The following is an 18210-nucleotide window of genomic DNA, read 5'->3' on the forward strand; positions in this document are numbered from 1 at the left end:
AAATGATTCAACAGTAGCCTGATAAGTAAGCTTTTATGACTTTAGTATATTTGAGTTCTTATCTTCTGCTACATCTAGCTAGCTGATAGAAACATATTCGGAAGTCAGTGACTGGTGCCGGCTGCGTTCAAACAAGCAGTAACAGGCACTGACGTTTTTCCTTTTGTATACATAACCACGCATTGGACAAACATTTCACACAAAAAACACAAAGGGCCCTATGTATCCATTGGAGCCAAGCTCACACATGATTGAGTTGACAACATTCTTTGAATAATTGAATTGCAAACAACAAAGAATCCAAAGAACTGACTTTTAAAATGTGTGTTTAGAATAACACTTTTGCACCCATGTTTGGTATGTATCTGGAACTTGTTCTCTGATGGGAACTTTGATTCCATCTAAATGGATGTGTAATATATCTCTGTGATAATTTGTCTGTTCAGAGTGAATCGTTGCATTGTTCTCAGACCACTCCCTCAGGTCATCACACCAAAGTGTGACGGAATTGGTTATAAAAGGAATGATTGACTTTTGTTCTGTGGTCAGGTATTCTGCCACTGTGTACTCTCTGTTTAGGGCCAAATAGCATTCTAGTTGTTTTTTATTTTTTATTTTATTCTTTCCAATGTGTCAAGTAATTATCGTTTTGTTTTCTCATGATTTGGTTGGGTCTAATTGTGTTTATGTCCTGGGGCTCTGTGGGGTCTCTTTGTGTATGTGAACAGAGCCCCAGGACCAGCTTGCTTAGGGGGGCTCTTCTCCAGGTTCATGGGTAGTGGGTTCGATCCCCGGGACCACCCATACGTAAAAATGTATGCACACATGACTGTAAGTCGCTTTGGATAAAAGTGCCTGCTAAATGGCATATTATTATAATTATTTATTATTATTTCTCTGTAGGTGATGGCTTTGTTATGGAAGGTTTGGGAATCGCTTCCTTTTAGGTGTTTGTAGAATTTAACGGCTCTTTTCTGGATTTTGATAATTAGTGGGTATAGGCCTAATTCTGCTCTGCATGCATTATTTGGTGTTTTACGTTGTACACAAAGGATATTTTTGCACAATTCTGCATGCAGTCTCATTTTGGTGTTTGTCCCATTTTGTGAATTCTTGGTTGGTGAGCGGACCCCAGACCTCACAACCATAAAGGGCAATGGGTTCTATAACTGATTCAAGTATTTTTAGCCAGATCCTAATTGGTATGTCACATTTTATGTTCCTTTTGATGGCATAGAAGGCCCTTCTTGCTTTGTCTCTCAGATCATTCACAGGGCAACGGTGTCTAGATAGAATTTGTATTTGTGGTCCTGGCAACTGGACCTTTTTTGGAACATCATTATTTTTTGCAAACAATATCTCTCTCTCTCTCTCTCTCTCTCTCTCTCTCTGTCTCTCTCTCCTTCTCTCTCTCTCTCTCTCTCTCTCTCTCTCTCTCTCTCTCTCGTCTCTCTCTCTCTCTCTCTCTCTCTCTCTCCTTCTCTCTCTCTCTCTCTCTCTCTATGTCTCTCTCTCTCTCTCTCTCTCTCTCTCTCTCTCTCTCTCTCTCTCTCTCTCTCTCTCTCTCTCTCTCTATTTGTGGTCCTGGCAACTGGACCTTTTTTGGAACATCATTATTTTTTGCAAACAATCTCTCTCTCTCTCTCTCTCTCTCTCTCTCTCTCTCTCTCTCTCTCTCTCTCTCTCTCTCTCTCTCATGTCTCTCTCTATGTCTCTCTCTCATTCTCTCTCTCTCTCTCTCTCTCTCTGTATCTCTCTCCTTCTCTCTCTCTCTCTATGTCTCTCTCTCCTTCTCTCTCTCTCTCTCTCTTATGTCTCTCTCTCTCTCTCTCTCTCTCTCTCTCTCTCTCTCTCTCTCTCTCTCTCTCTCTCTCTCTCTCTCTCTCTCTCTCTCTCTCTCTCTCTGTGTCTCTCTCCTTCTCTCTCTCTCTCTCTCTCTCTCTCTCTCTCTCTCTCTCTCTCTCTCTCTCTCTCTCTCTCTCTCTCTCTCTCTCTCTCTCTCTCTCTCTCTCTCTCTCTCTCTCTCTCTCTCTCTCTCTATCTCTCTCTCTCTCCTTCTCTCTCTCTCTCTCTTCTCTCTCTCTCTCTCTCTCTCTCTCTCTCTCTCTTTCTTTCTTTCTTTCTTTCTTTCTTTCTTTCTTTCTTTCTTTCTTTCTTTCTCTCTCTCTCTCTCTCTCTCTCTCTCTCTCTCTCTCTCTCTCTCTCTCTCTCTCTCTCTCTCTCTCTCTCTCTCTCTCTCTCTCTCTCTCTCTCTCTCTCTCTCTCTCTCTCTCACACAAAAAACCTGCACTAACACACAGTTACATTAACAGTATTGTACTTTTTATGTAGCCTAATTTTGGCCAGCTAAAAGCCTACCCACCGATCAAGCAACATTACATTGGCGGAACAGTGTGAATGGACTAAATGTTTAAATCCTGTTGCAGCAGGATCAATTTGCTGCAACAAAACTGGTCAAATTAAGATCCCACATCTGTATTTATCTTTATGGAGTCAGATAACATATATACAAATTACATAGACTTATTGCGGTTCGCTGGTGAGGTATATATATAAAGAAATATTACCCACTACAAGAGCAATCAATGGTGACATCCACTCACTGCACAGCTAGCTTTGAACAGTCATTAATGGTTTATTTGAACAATGAAAACACAAAGGTCAACGTGCAGTCAACTGAGACTTACTGCTGTGTATCCCAAATGGCAGCATATTCCCTATATAGTGCACTACTTTTGACCAGAGCCCTATGGGCCCTGGTAAAAATAGTGCACTATAAAGGGAATAGGGTGCTATTTGGGACATGAACTAACTCAAGCCTATTTATTTCATTAAAGGCGTGCCATGAATAGTCCCACATTTGGGATTTCGCCACATCTACACAACCTTGGGACGCCCAATGGGAGTGCAGGTTAGGTTTTTCCACCTGCATTTAAATATACACGCTTACTGGGTAGGTCCAGCTTCTTAACGCTCATTAGATTTGAATTATGAGGGAGACGGAAAGAACAAGAGAGACTGCTGGATACTGAATGGATTAAAGAGAGATACAAGGAGAGAGAGAGAGGGAGAGAGAGAGAGAGAGAGAGAGAGATTGGGAAAGAGACCGACAGAGCAAGAGAGAAAGAGAGAGAGAGAGAGAGAGAGAGAGAGAGAGAGAAGGAGAAGGAGAGAGAGAAGGAGAAGGAGAAGGAGAGAGGTTGAAAAAGGAACTGCAGAGTGGATATAGTAAAAGGAGTCAGACTAATTGAAGTCAGTAAGTATGGATTCAGAGCCTGGTACCACAGCGACAGCTGACACCATGGTCCCTGGAAGTCAGTGCCAGAAGCCTGACACCACAGTCCCTGAAAGTCAGTGCAAGGCTGAGGAGGAGGAGGAGGAGGAGGGGGAGGAGGGATCCGGAAACCATACGCTCCCAGACCCAGACTCAGTCCTGGTGTGGGCCCCCAGCGGGAGACGGCTGCTCTCTGGGCTCCTGGGCCTCAACGTTGTCCTCCTTGGGGCAGCTCTGGTGGCTGGCCAGGCCTTCAACCCTCAGGTAAAAAAAAAAAGGATGAAACAAGGCCAGCACTCACTTAGATCAAATGTGCAATTAAGCTTTGTTTTTAATTCTCGCTAATGAACTCATAGCAACATGTCCTAATAGACTGTGCACTGGCATACTGTACGTTTCAGCTTGAGCATTCCTCTTTGTATGTGTGGTCCTTTTACTGAGACTTCAACCTTCAGGGCCTCAGGCACCAGGAGCCCCAGATCTTCATGTTGCTGCTGATGGGTCTCAGCCTTGTCTGGATGTTGTGGTACCTACTCTGGGCCAGGAGGAAACCTGGGATATGTCCACATAAAGACCACCATGCTGGGGGAATCACCGTCACAGGTAGGCCCTCTTGGATTATTATTGGGCTATAAATTGTACCTTCTTGTATTATACTTATGACAAAATGTTTACTTTATTCTACTGAGACAGTTTACTTTATGTTCGTATTCTAGTCTTTTCTTATTTCTTATTGTTGTTGCATTGTCCAGAAGCAACCTGCAAGTAAGCGTTTTGTTGGACGGTGTATACCATGTGTATCCTGTACATACGACTCATAAAACTTGAAACTCGAAACTTGGAGCTATGTTTATGGTACTTATGAGCTTATTGTTACTTTAGTGTTTATTGGAATAGACCTATACAGACACATGTCATGCATTATGACATTTAGGCTACTTATTTAGTATTTATTTGAATAGGAAATTGGGGGAAATTGCAGAGGCGCAACTTTCATTGGCGACAGGGGGGAGGACATGTCCCACCCACATTCTGAAATAAATAAAAAATAATATATATATATATAATTATGTCCCCACCACTTCTAAAACCAAAGTTGCGCCCCTGATAGATGTATAGATGTGAGCTTGTGTGTACACCCCTTATTGGATTCTACCAGTATGCAAAGGGACAGATACAAACACATTGATGTATAGCTATACTAATTGTATTACTTGTGTAGCAGAGTAAGAACATATATCCTGTTTTATTTGTGAACTTCGCCAAAAATAGTTTAGTAAGTATTGAATTCATGTTATTGAGTTCATGTTTCAATATGTCTTATAGTTTCATCGATTGCTAGTGACATTGTTGCATTCATCCCTACTTGACTGACATCATGTTGTTAGTTGACGGTATCACACTTCCTTTTTTCTCTCAAAGTAAGTAAAGCTATTCAAGAATTGACTACATTTTTATTTCCAAAAATGCACTCAACAATTTACTGGATTCAAAAATTCATGATATAGTGATATCGGATCATTCATGTTTAATTACACCAATAGAAAATACACTTAGTGACAGAGTTTGGAGAATGAAAAGAGCGCATCATCTGGACCCGAAATGTATTAAATACATAAACGAAAAAATACAAACCTTTACCATTACAAATGTAGACATACAGTGCCTTGCAAAAGTATTCATAGCCCTTGGCGTTTTTCCTATTTTGTTGCATTACAACCTGCAATTCAAATTGATTTTTATTTTGATTTCATGTAATGGACATACACAAAATAGTCCAAATTGGTGAAGTGAAATGAAAAATATAACTTGTTTCAAAAAATTCTAGAAAATAAATAACAGAAAAGTGGTGCGTGCATATGTATTCACCCCCTTTGCTATGAAGCCCCTAAATAAGATCTGGTGCAACCAATTACCTTCAGAAGTCACATAATTAGTTAAATAAAGTCCACCTGTGTGCAATCTAAGTGTCACATGATCTGTCACATAATCTCAGTATATATACACCTGTTCTGAAAGGCCCCAGAGTCTGCAACACCACTAAGCAAGGGGCACCACCAAGCAAGCGGCACCATGAAGACCAAAGAGCTCTCCAAACAGGTCAGGGACAAAGTTGTGGAGAAGTACAGGTCAGGGTTGGGTTATAAAAAAATATCGGAAACTTTGAACATCCCACAGAGCACCATTAAATCCATTATTAAAAAATTTAAAGAATATGGCACCACAACAAACCTGCCAAGAGAGGCCCACCCACCAAAACTCACGGACCAGGCAAGGAGGGCATTAATCAGACAGGCAACAAAGAGACCAAGGATAACCCTGAAGGAGCTGCAAAGCTCCACAGCGGAGATTGGAGGATCTGTCCATAGGACCACTTTAAGCCGTACACTCCACAGAGCTGGGATTTACGGAAGAGTGGCCAGAAAAAAAGCCATTGCTTAAAGAAAAAAATAACCAAACGTTTGGTGTTCGCCAAAAGGCATGTGGGAGACTCCCCAAACATATGGAAGAAGGTACTCTGGTCAGATGAAACTAAAATTGAGCTTTTTGGCCAACAAAGGAAAACGCTATGTCTGGCGCAAACCCAACACCTCTCATCACCCCGAGAACACCATCCCCACAGTGAAGCATGGTGGTGGCAGCATCATGCTGTGGGGATGTTTTTAATCGGCAGGGACTGGGAAACTGGTCAGAATTGAAGGAATGATGAATGGCACTAAATACAGGGAAATTCTTGAGGGAAACCTGTTTCAGTCTTCCAGAGATTTGAGACTGGGACGGAGGTTCACCTTCCAGCAGGACAATGACCCTAAGCATACTGCTAAAGCAACATTTTAGTGGTTTAAGGGGAAACATTTAAATGTCTTGGAATGGCCTCATCCAATTGAGAATCTGTGGCATGACTTAAAGATTGCTGAACCCATCCAACTTGAAGGAGCTGGAGCAGTTTTGCCTTGAATAATGGCCAAAATCCCAGTGACTAGATGTGCCAAGCTTATAGAGACATACCCCAAGAGACTTATAGCTGTAATTGCTGCAAAAGGTGGCTCTACAAAGTATTGACTTTTTGTGAATAGTTACGCACGTTCAAGTTTTTCTATTTTTTTGTCTTATTTGTTATTTGTTTCACAAGAAAAAATATTTTGCATCTTCAAAGTGGTAGGCATGTTGTGTAAATCAAATGATACAAACCCCCCAAAAATCTATTTTAATTCCAGGCTGTAAGGCAACAAAATAGGAAAAATGCCAAGGGGGGTGAATACTTTCGCAAGCCCCTGTAGAGGACAGAGTAAAGCCGAATCCCAGTATAATTTGGGATGCCTTTAAGGCATAAATTATGGGGATGATAATCTCATACTCTGCAAAACTTCAATATGATTTAGAAATTAAAATGAAAGAAAAAAGACAAGGAAATCACTATTTTAGAAAAAGCCCATAAAAAATATTTTCAGAATACTAAAAAAATCTCAGGATATAAAATGAATGTGGAAAAAATAAACGACATAATGGCAATAGGAAAAAAAAATAAAATAAGTATTGATCTACAGCAATCCTTTAAGTCGACCACAAAAAATATTAAATACTTAGGATGCTTAATACAGTGACAACAAACAACAATATATATATTGATACCTTTATTCTATTACTCAACAATATGAAAGCAGATCTAATTAAATTGAATAATCTACCCATAAATCTTACAGGTAGAATAAAACTCTTTAGAATGGCATGGCTGCCAAAATGTTTGTATTTATTTTCAGAAAATACCAATTACCCCACCAAAAGACATTCTTAAAAAATATATACTCAGTCATAGCAGACTTCAGTGGTGGAAAAAGTACTCAATTGTCATACTTGAGTAAAAGTAACGATACCTTAATAGAAAATTACTCAAGTAAAAGTCACCAAGTAAAATACTACTTGAGTAAAAGTCTAAAAGTATCTGGTTCTAAATGTACTTAAGTACAGTGGTGGAAAAAGTACCCAAAAGCCATACTTGAGTAAAAGTAAAGATACCTTACTGGAAAATGACTCAAGTAAAAGTGAAAGTCACCCATTAGAATACTACTTGAGTAAAAGTCTTAAAGTACCTGATATTAAATAGCCGTAAGGTAAATGTACTTAAGTATCAAAAGTAAAAGTATGAAACGTAAGCAAAACAGCCAGACCTTTTATTTGGTTTGAGCTTTTCTGAAAGGTAACAGTCTTACGGATACAAGAAGAGCTCAGATAAAAAAAGAATGTGGATTCTCAAATAGGCAACACTTCAAAATACATCTCTTACGGACAAAATATAATTATGCCTTAATGATGAAGGAAAATAGCCAGCAAACATAAGCACTTACAATCACAGTCACTTTGCTTCAGAAAAAACATCCTATAATAGAACCCTATACATAAAAAAAAAATTGGGGATGAGTTTATCAAAAGTACATGTACAGAACTGCACACAACCTCACTGTAGGAATATGAGGACATCACCACTGATAGAACTGTATTAGAAATCAGTGTGTCAGGTCATGCCTTTGTAACAAGGACACCTATAACTTGTGAATTTTAAACATAAATTAACAAAACGCATAAGGCATCCGTGTCCTTGGGCTTGCTAGCGTTAAACTGTCATTACTTGAAGTTGAAGAATTTACGGTTCATCTTCGGTAAAAGCTGGTTTTCAACGTTTCTGGAATCCAGCCTTGCTCTCCTGGGGCTGAAAACAAGTCCTGCAATGCTGAACAGCCTTTCACATGCAGCTGATGCAGGTAAGGGTGTGTTTAGCCTCAAACAGCTTACAGACTGCCGGGAAGGACTTGAGCAACTCCATATGATCAGCTGAACAGGCCAGGTATCCGTCCAGCTGTTTGGAGCTTTCTAGTGCTTGAGACGTCTTCATGGCAGAGAAGAAGTCCTCCTCATCTGATGAACTGGTGCCATCACCTAGCTGCAGCAAGGGTTGTTCCAGGTGGTCCTTGATGTAGTCCATTCCTGAAATACTAGGAAGATGACAATAGAAATCAGGCCGTTATGAGCCTACATTAATCTGTCCCCATCTATATAAACCAAGCAACAGGGCTAAGTAGGCTACCCATTGGACTGAACCACAAAGTCAGGATTGTAGTTTATATGGGTGGTTCTCAAATCTATGAAGTGTCAAAATGTACACTATACACAGCTGTTTATGAATAATAAAATACTGTTAATTAACCACGTTGTCTTACCCATTCTGATGGTGGCGTCATCCTTTGTCCACGTGGTTTTGAATTTGAGGAGAAGGATTGCAGCTGCGATCAGCTCAGGGTCGTGAAACGTGTGGCTGAAGCGCTTCTTCAGTCCCAGTTGTAGCGCATCCACCAGAGGCTTACAGTACTTCAGGGACAACTTGATTCGGTCAAGTTTTGTGATCAGCAGGTTGATAGTTGGAAGTAGCCACCCCATCTGGACATTGGTTTCAGCCTGCAGGATGTTGATGGCCTTTGCTACTGGGCTCATGGTGGCAGCATACAAAACAACAAATAATAATACTGTTTCCTAACCCTATACAAAGGGGAACACTAACTATTTCACCTGATTTAACTTCAGTAATCAATGGCTGGATGAGTAGTTGACTAAATGGATCAATGATAGTGTGTGGCTACAACATGTGAAACAGTTATTAGTCCCCAAGCAAAGGGTCAGGAAACACTGCAACAGATTTAGACAACATTCAAGACATTAAATTGACAAAATAATACATAATCCTTACTTGCATTGGAACCTCGAAGTCTCTGCAGAGAACTCTGACGGCCGCCTCTCCTTTGTCTTTGACGATCCTCAGGAGTCTTTCTACAGCCATGAACCAGGAGTTCCACCTTGTAGCAGTCGGGCGCAGCAGCTGGAGGTCGCAAGCATCTTCAACCGTTTTGTCTGCAAGTGTGGATCTTCTGTATTTGTTCCAAAGTGCTTGGCACTTGCCAAATGTTGAACGGGACACTTTTTTGTAAGCCTCACTGGATGTTGCTTTCAGGGCATCGACTGTAGATACTAAGTTTAGTAGGTGACAAGCACAGCACTGGTGCTTCGGCAGCTGGTACTCAAAATCATCATCTTCATTCAGGATGGTTGAAACATCAACAAACTCCACTTCTTCACTCTCCTCTTGTTCCTCATTACCATCTTCCTGTCCTGGCTGAGCTGCTTCATCACCCACTGTGTCCACTGCCTCGTTGGCTGAGCTGCTTCACCACCCACTGCTTCCACTGCCTCGTTGGCTGAGCTGCTCACCACCCACTGCTTCCACTGCCTCGTTGGCTGAGCTGCTTCACCACCCACTGCTTCCACTGCCTCGTTGGCTGAGCTGCTTCACCACCCACTGCTTCCACTGCCTCGTTGACTGAGCTGCTCACCACCCACTGCTTCCACTGCCTCGTTGGCTGAGCTGCTTCACCACTCACTGCTTCCACTGCCTCGTTGGCTGAGCTGCTTCACCACCCACTGCTTCCACTGCCTCGTTGGCTGAGCTGCTTCACCACCCACTGCCTCCACTGCTTCGTTGGCTGAGCTGCTTCACCACCCACTGCTTCGTTGACTGAGCTGCTCACCACCCACTGCGTCCACTGCCTCGTTGGCTGAGCTGCTTCACCACCCACTGCTTCCACTGCCTCGTTGGCTGAGCTGCTTCACCACCCACTGCTTCCACTGCCTCGTTGGCTGAGCTGCTTCACCACCCACTGCTTCCACTGCCTCGTTGGCTGAGCTGCTTCACCACCCACTGCTTCCACTGCCTCGTTGGCTGAGCTGCTTCACCACCCACTGCTTCCACTGCCTCGTTGTTTTCATCTTCTCCAAAAACTTGGAAAGCTTTCAAGAAGTTAGAGCCGTTGTCTGTTGCTGTTCTCACAATCTTACCACAGATTTCAAACTCAGAATGGATGTCATTTAGGGCGCCAGCCAACACATCAAAGGTGTGCGATCCTCTCAACCGTTTACAGGCCAGGACTGCAGACCATCTGTTGAGACTGTCAGGGTCTATCCAGTGGGCTGTAACACCAATGAAGCTCAGTCTTCTAGCAGACCAGCAGTCGGTGGTGGTGGCGATGTGGTCAACTCCTCTCATGGCCTCAGTCACTTTCTTCTTCATTTCCGTGGAGGCTTCATCAATCCTGGAGCACAGTGTGGGCCATGATAAGATATTTGAGTTAGGCTGCAGATCCTGGACAAACTCTCTGAACGGTTCTTGTTCTACAACAGCGAATGGTTGGAGCCCTTGGACCACATACTTCACCACAGCTTTGTCGATGGATTTTTGAGACACTGTCTTCAGTAATGTGCTCTGCTTGATGGTGGAGGGAGTATTAGGGTCATGTTTTCTCTTCAGTGTGTTTGCCTTCAGTTCTCCATACTTCTTAAGATGGTGTACATGCTTTCTCTTCAGTTCTCCATACTTCTTAAGATGGTGTTAATGCTTTCTCTTCAGTTCTCCATACTTCTTAAGATGCTTTCTCTGAAATAAGCAGAAAAGGGAAAGAGATAGACTGTTACTTAGCAACATAACTACCATCACCAAATACTTAAGGTATAGGATCCTAATTTTAAAGCTATAAACAACATTAGTTAAGTGAGAGTTTGTGACCACCATTTAATATTACAATGAGAAAAAACTGTTAATTGATCAAGCTAATTGATCAACTAACATGAGGAATAAAATGGCTAACTAACACCCGAAAGCTAACATTAGTTCGCTAGCTAGCTTGACCAGGTGTTTAGAGAAAAGGTATTTGGCTAGACTGACTTTAGCTGACTAAAATGTGCCCAGATTCGGAAACTACTAATTTAGTTAACTAGCTTGTTAACAAGCTAGCTAGTTAGCTCGTGTCAGTTTAGTTAGATTGCGTTAGCTAACAAAGCTTCCAAATCTGGGCACATTTTAGCCAGCTAAAGTAGCTAGCTATTAGCTAGTGAACTATTTAGGTATATAGGATAAGCTAGCAACTAACACTGCTTGTTGCATTGGCAAATGTGGGCTAGCTAGGTTAGCTAATGTTAGCTAGCATGCTAATTAGCATGCTAACGTTATTCTAGCTAGCAAGCTAACAGTAGGCTTACCTCAATGTGTTTTTTTAGGTTCGAAGGCGAGTTCTTAAACGCTAGTATTTCCTGAACTTTTGGTAAACATAACAGACATTTCATCCGGTAGGATGATTCCTTCATTCCGATAAAATATTTCCTTTATTTTAGATACAGCAAAGGGTGTTCATCCTTATCAGGAGGTGGTGGTAGTAGAGCGATGACGGACATGATTGTGCGATTTCGGACACGCTTGGGCAAAGTGCTACTGAGTGGATGACTGTTTCGCAAGTGACAGGCTCCCGGTGTTTGGGGTTCGCACTTTAGGACCCTTGGATTTGCCCAAACTAATGAGGATTGGATCAACTCTGCATGTCGTCGCCTGCTGCATTGTGTGCCGACTCGCGGATGTTGCTTGCATCTTTTTTCCAACATCATTGTTTTTTTTCTTCCAGCTTCAGATCGAAGGTGTCAGGGGAAATGTATCGGAGTAAAATTATACTTTATTTTTATTTTTTATGTAGTGAAGTGAAATTAAAGTCGACAGAAATATAAATAGTAAAGTGCATATACCCAAAAAAACTACTTAAGTACAGTAACGGAAGTATTTCTACTTCGTTACTTTACACAACTGGCAGACTTTATATGGGCAAATAAAATTCATAGAATAAAAAGGAACGTTTTACATCTTCCTAAGTCTGAGGGTGGTTTTAACCTTCCAGACTTGGAATTGTATCAACTGGCCACCCAAGGCTTTTACTTGCCACATATAGAAGATGTGCATGCTCATCCCCAGAATATTTTTACATGTCTATTTTCAAAGGATAAAGCTAAGAACATTAACAACTTCATAGTTAAGAACATAAAAACAGAACCTTATGGAACAATCCTTGGATAGCTTTTCAGAATTCACCGATAAATTGATCCACGTGGAAAACTAAAGGAATAGAAACTATAAATTACTTTGTAACAGGAAATAAATGTATTTCCATTACATAATTAACAAGTAATTTTGGATTGACCAATGTAGATCGTTTCAAATACATGCAACTTAAAAGTTACATATCAGGAAATTTCGATTTTAAATATTTTGGACATCAGAGCAACCTTGAGGTAATTGTATTTGAGTGATAAAAGGATGTTCATATGATAGGGAAGATATACAAAATCTTGCAGAGAGCATATCCAACTGACAATCTCTTAAAAATATTAATAAACTATTGAAACTATTGAAACTATATGAAAATTGTATGCACTCACTAACTGTAAGTCACTCTGGATAAGAACGTCTGCTAAATGACTAAGATGTAAAAAATGTATTGTTTATAAAATATTTAAAAACAGCAACATATTATTATATAAATATTGTCTGTCATCCCAGAATAAAAGACTTGCATGAGCTCCATTATCATCATGTCCGTGCCTGCTGATTGATTGCCTTGGTTAGGAGTCAGAACCAGAAGGTTACACATCCGTCCCTAAATGCATTATAGTGGTTGAATGCAGGGTGGGTCGTCGTAATTCAATAGGGACGATCAGTTCAATGAGTATAGCTTCCAGAGGTGGGACAAAGTCATTGTTATGCAAGTCACAAGTAAGTCTCAAGTCTTTGCCCTCGAGTCCCGAGTCAAGTCGAGTCAAAGATGAGGCAAGTCCCAAGTCGAGTCAAAAGTCAAAGCCATCAAGTCTCAAGTCGAGTCCAAAGTCCTACATTTTAGTTTCGAGTCATTTCAAGTCCTCTTAGCAAGCCTTTGCAAGTCATTACAAGTCCTCGTAGCAAGTCTTCTCGAGTCATAAGGCGCAAGTCCAAGTCAAGTCACGAGTCATTGATGTTAAAGTCCAAGTCGAGTTGCAAGTCTTTGTACATTTTGTCGAGTCGAGTCTGAAGTCATCAAATTCATGACTCGAGTCTGACTCGAGTCCAAGTCACATGACTCGAGTCCACACCTCTGATAGCTTCTATATTGTGACAGTTTGTAGTTAGTCATTCTATCAGATATCTATGCATTATTTTAAATGCTTTATCGAAAGACGTCTCAAATGGCATCCTGTTCCCACATAGGGCTCTGGTCAAAAGGAGTGCACTATATAGGGAATAGGATACCATGTGGAACGCATCCTAAAACTAAAACTTCTGTTTCTGGTTGACCCCTGTCTCCCTGCCATGCCAGTGGTCCTGATGCTGTTTGCTGCATTCAGTCTCCTGCTGCATGTCTTCAAGATGGGTTACTATGTCACCATGAAGGAGTGTAAGCCGGTTGTTAAAGTCCTCGCCCCCTTCATCGAGGCTGCCTTTCTTGGCCTACAGGTAGTCATCAATCATTGGACTTTGTTTGCACTCAATTTCATTTTCCTGGGGTTTCAATTCATTGTTTCATTCATTTCAAAATGTTTAGAATTCATATTTTCACTGCATTTTCATTTGATTAACCTTTATTTAAAAACAGGTTAGTCTTCTATCTCATTGGTAATAGAGGCCTGTATTGAACCTGTATGCTAAAGGGGTATTGACTTGGACAATGTCATTTCCTTAACATTTGAATGAATCTCTTTTGTAGACCTATTTGCTCTGGGATCACTCCAAGGACTGTATTCACAAGCACAAGATCATTACCAGGTGCATGGCTCTCAATTTCATTAACAAAAACATGTATTATCTTCTTGTTGTTATTAGAGATCTATGGTATTTGCATTGACTAAAGGAACCTATAGGGACCTATACATTACAAAGCAAACAGGTAATAATGGAATTGCTGGTGTTTGTGAATGCTTGTTTGAGTATATGATCATAAAAAAAGAAACCCCCTTGTTGCTTATCGTGTGATTTTATGTGTGTTATTTTTTAGCTTATTGTTATGTGATTTTATGTGTTTATTTCAGAGCGATCATCCATATATACGTAAAGAGCGTCTCATTTCAGATTGTTATGTAATACATTTGAACGTGATATTTGTGTGTCCGTGCTCCCCCCCGCCAGGTCTGGGCTGATGGTCATTCTGAGTGCAGATCTGTTGCTGTGGCTGAACGCGGTGACAGAAGACACCGTTCATCTGGAGATAGAGATGGAGAAGGAGGATGCCGGCGCCACGTACGACGACGCAGATAGCTCTGACTCCGGTATATACTGTAGTACCTCCTTACACAACTAAAAAACACAATTGTGTACTGTTTTATCACAAAGAAAGTAGTTACACTGTGCTTATCCCCTAGTCAGACGATTTGGAGGACCTATGACTGAATTATAAAAATTTTATTAATAATATCTAATGTTATTACTACTGTATACTATGAAGAAATTATTAATCAACCTGTCCGATTTCCTTTCAGCAGGGCTGAGCAATGCAACGTTATGCCAGTGCAGTGCAGACACAGCGTGCCTGTTCTTCCGGAAGGGTTATGAAGTCCTGTATCCCTTCAACATGGAATACTACTTGATGGCAGGCTGCATGCTTTATGTGATGTGGAAGAACGTGGGCAGGCAGATGAGCCCTGGGTCAATACCCCACCACGCCCAGAAGATTACCCTACGCATCATCCACCAAGGTGGGATCCTATTCGGGCCGTTGTTCGGGGGTCTGGTTCTTATAGCTGGCGTGGTTGTGTTCATCCTGTATCAAGTTTGGGTGAACCAAGGCCAGTACCGGCCCACTGCGTTTCTGATATTCTACGGCTACCATCTAGCTGTGATGCCCATCATGTCCCTTTGCTCCCTGGCTGGCCTGTTGGTCCACAAGCTGGAGAGGAGGGCGGAAGAGAGGACGCATAACCCCACCCGTAGCCTGGATGTGGCCCTCCTGGTTGGGGCAGCCCTGGGCCAGCTGGCTCTGTCCTATTTCTCTCTGGTGGCTGCTCTGGCTGTGGGGCCTAGCGGACCCTTGGGAAGCCTGGATCTTTCCTACTCCCTCCTCAGCCTGTTGGAGCTCATGCTGCAGAACGTCTACATCATCGGTGGCCTCCACCGACACCCCAGCCTGGCCCTCACCAAGAGGAAAGGAAAGGAGAGGATCAGCATATTGATGGCAAGTCACTCTTCTTCTTCTTCTTCTTCTTCTTCTTCTTCAATTTGATGGTTCAAGTAATGTTGAGTACTCCAATTCCCTCTGGCCAAGATTGATTTGCCAACTAAATAGCTTTATTTAAAATATAAAAGAGATGAACAAGTATGTATTCATCCAGCCATCTTTATTCAAAACGTTCTCTGCCCTTAGATAGCGCCATACTCACATCATACTGTATCATTACAGTCTGAACTATAGCTACACTTGTATCTATAGTAACACATTGACAATGTCCCAAAGCAGAAGAAGACGACCATGGAGAAAACAAAGGACAGGAATAAAGTCGGAGGAGGTCTGTCTCTATTGGAGAGAGGAAAAGCAGTGACAGCACCGCCTGGTGGCCAAGTCAGGGAAGGACAACAGACCTGGTACAAGAGAGTCACACAGGAGATCTGTGCCTTCCTCATTCTCGCTAACATCATGGTGAGTGACGCCGAGGCTATGACGTCTGTCATCTTCTAGTATCACGTTACACAGTATTTACCTGGTCCCAGATCTGTTGGCGCCATCTTGCCAACTCCTATGCTTTCTCCATGGAGAACATGCAGATCTGGGATCAGGCTAGTATTCACACCATATCCCTTTGCCAATGTAATGTCATTTAATTTGTCCCCCTATCTTTTCTCTCTCCCACCTCCTCAGCTGTGGGTGATCCCAGCGTTTGGAGCCCACCCCCAGTTTGAGAACGGCCTGGGGAAGCAGTTCTTTGGCTTCTCTGCCTGGTTTGTCCTGGTCAACCTGGTTCAGCCTCTGGGAGTCTTCTACAGGATGCACTCTGTGGGGGCCCTGATGGAGCTCCTCATCACTGGCTGAGCTCCTATCTTCTCCTCCTCCTCCTCCTCCTCCTTGTTCTCTTCTCTGTCTGGTTTGTCCTGGTCAACCTGGTTCAGCCTCTGGGAGTCTTCTGTAGGATGCACTCTGTGGGGAACCTGATGGAGCTCCTCATCACTGCCTGAGGGACAGGAACCACAACACTGACAAACTCCTCCCCTCTGGGACATAAGGCCACAATGAGCTCCCTCCACCTTTTTATATCCTTGGTGAAATGTTGTGCCGACTGACTACTAGTGACTAGCTAAATATCAAATCACTGTAAAGATGAGACATGTAAACATTTCTGTTTTGACATTAAAAACATGTGTACTTTGATTCATAATCGATATAATTCATGATTTATTAATATGATATAGTTCCGGTACTTTGAAAATATTGACATTATGAAATCAGACACAGAATACAACAGCATTTGCCTGCAGTTCAAAAGCCAATACATTGCAGAGATATCGCTTCCTGTCTCAGTCAGTCAGTTCACAGGTATTTTTAAAGCTGCCTCCTTCAGTGAGGCTCGCTCTAGTCGGTCACTGTCAGTCTCTATTTCACACTCTTACAAAATGAAAAGCAGCTTTACTGTGATAAAAGGGATACCAAAAATTAAACTCCCAGTAAAAGCATTTCAAGAAGAGATTCTGAAAATAATAAGTACAATAAACTTTCATCTAAAACATAAAAATTGAAACAATGGCAAAATAAATCATACCTAACGTATACATACAGTGGTGTATACATGCATTTGTTTGGCAAAAAAAATTTGACTTAAAGTTTGAAGAAGTGAAGGATTATACCCACAGAAAGCTGCCAATACATGAATAGAAGAGGGTTGATATGGCAGACCTTTTGGCAGTTGTAGTAGCAGACAGCTTGTTGGAAAAGTGGTTTATTGACAGTGGTTTGTTACATGATGTTCTACGGGTTGGCACTTGGCAAGAAACAAAAATATAGAAAAACAAACACTGTAAATTCTTGTTTTCTAGTACAGGTGTGTCCGGTGAAATCTTCATCCATCCTCCTCCTCCTCTTCCACACTTCTGTTCAGGTTTGAAGATGGCAGTTGGTGGGAGAGAGGGATACTTGTTGGTGGTTCCGAGGGCGAACCAGCCAGTCCAGAGACGTCATCTGCTTCCCAAATTGCGCTCTATCCACTATATAGTGCACTAGCTTTTACAGGGCCCATTGGGCTCTCGTCAAAATTAGTTCACTATGAACGGGATAGGGTGCTATTTGGGACGCAGTCGTAAAGAGACCTGTTCACCTGCTCCACTTAGATCCTCTGGATCTCAAACAGTCTGACGTCAGTGTCATACCAGATCGGAGGATCCACGTTACTACGGTAACAACAAGAGTCATTGTTAATAAAGATCAGATTTGATTTGAGTGACCATGACAACCACCACCTGTGCTTCATGAAATAAGTGACTCAGCTAGTAGGTGTGGCTGACCACCAGCTGGGGGCTCTTCCTAGACCTGGCTGGGGGCTCCTCCTAGACCTGGCTGGGGGCTCTTCCTAGACCTGGCTGGGGGCTCTTCCTAGACCTGGCTGGGGGCTATTCCTAGACCTGGCTGGGGGCTATTCCTAGACCTGGCTGGGGGCTATTCCTAGACCTGGCTGGGGGCTCTTCCTAGACCTGGCTGGGGGCTCTTCCTAGACCTGGCTGGGGGCTCTTCCTAGACCTGGCTGGGGGCTCTTCCTGGCTGGGGGCTCTTCCTAGACCTGGCTGGGGGCTCTTCCTAGACCTGGCTGGGAGCTATTCCTAGACCTGGCTGGGGGCTCTTCCTAGACCTGGCTGGGGGCTCTTCCTAGACCTGGCTGGGGGCTCTTCCTAGACCTGGCTGGGGGCTGTTCCAGAAAGCTGGATCAATAAGTTAGCCAGATGACCAAAATTGCTTGAAATAATTTAATCATTTTGAGAAATATAATGATAATGTATAATTGACTTGACAACAACAACCAATACAAATGTAGCTTTCTTAAATCAACCAGAATTATATTTTTCATAATCA

General features: G+C 42.3%; 2 protein-coding genes across 2 annotated transcripts in view; one reads left to right on the forward strand and one right to left on the reverse strand.

Moving 5' to 3' along the window:
* Positions 1-3140: 3140 nt before the first annotated feature.
* On the forward strand, positions 3141-16521 carry LOC121547877 (proton channel OTOP3-like). The gene is made up of 8 exons (XM_041859302.2): positions 3141-3538; positions 3730-3877; positions 13486-13622; positions 13873-13931; positions 14292-14431; positions 14642-15333; positions 15616-15795; positions 16015-16521. The coding sequence occupies exons 1-8, from the start codon at positions 3263-3265 to the stop codon at positions 16183-16185; spliced, it is 1803 nt and encodes a 600-aa protein (XP_041715236.1). The 5' UTR covers positions 3141-3262; the 3' UTR covers positions 16186-16521.
* A 24-nt stretch (positions 16522-16545) lies between these two features.
* The window catches only part of LOC121547740 (protein HID1), a 36833-nt gene continuing 35168 nt past the window's right edge, over positions 16546-18210 (reverse strand). Inside the window, exon 21 of the mRNA XM_045209730.1 lies at positions 16546-17534. Coding sequence (XP_045065665.1) covers positions 17471-17534 — 64 coding nt within the window. The 3' untranslated portion in view covers positions 16546-17470. The remainder of the gene's footprint in view (positions 17535-18210) is intronic.

The sequence above is a fragment of the Coregonus clupeaformis genome, chromosome 31 (assembly GCF_020615455.1).
Source record: "Coregonus clupeaformis isolate EN_2021a chromosome 31, ASM2061545v1, whole genome shotgun sequence".
In the NCBI taxonomy this organism is placed as follows: Eukaryota; Metazoa; Chordata; class Actinopteri; order Salmoniformes; family Salmonidae; genus Coregonus; species Coregonus clupeaformis.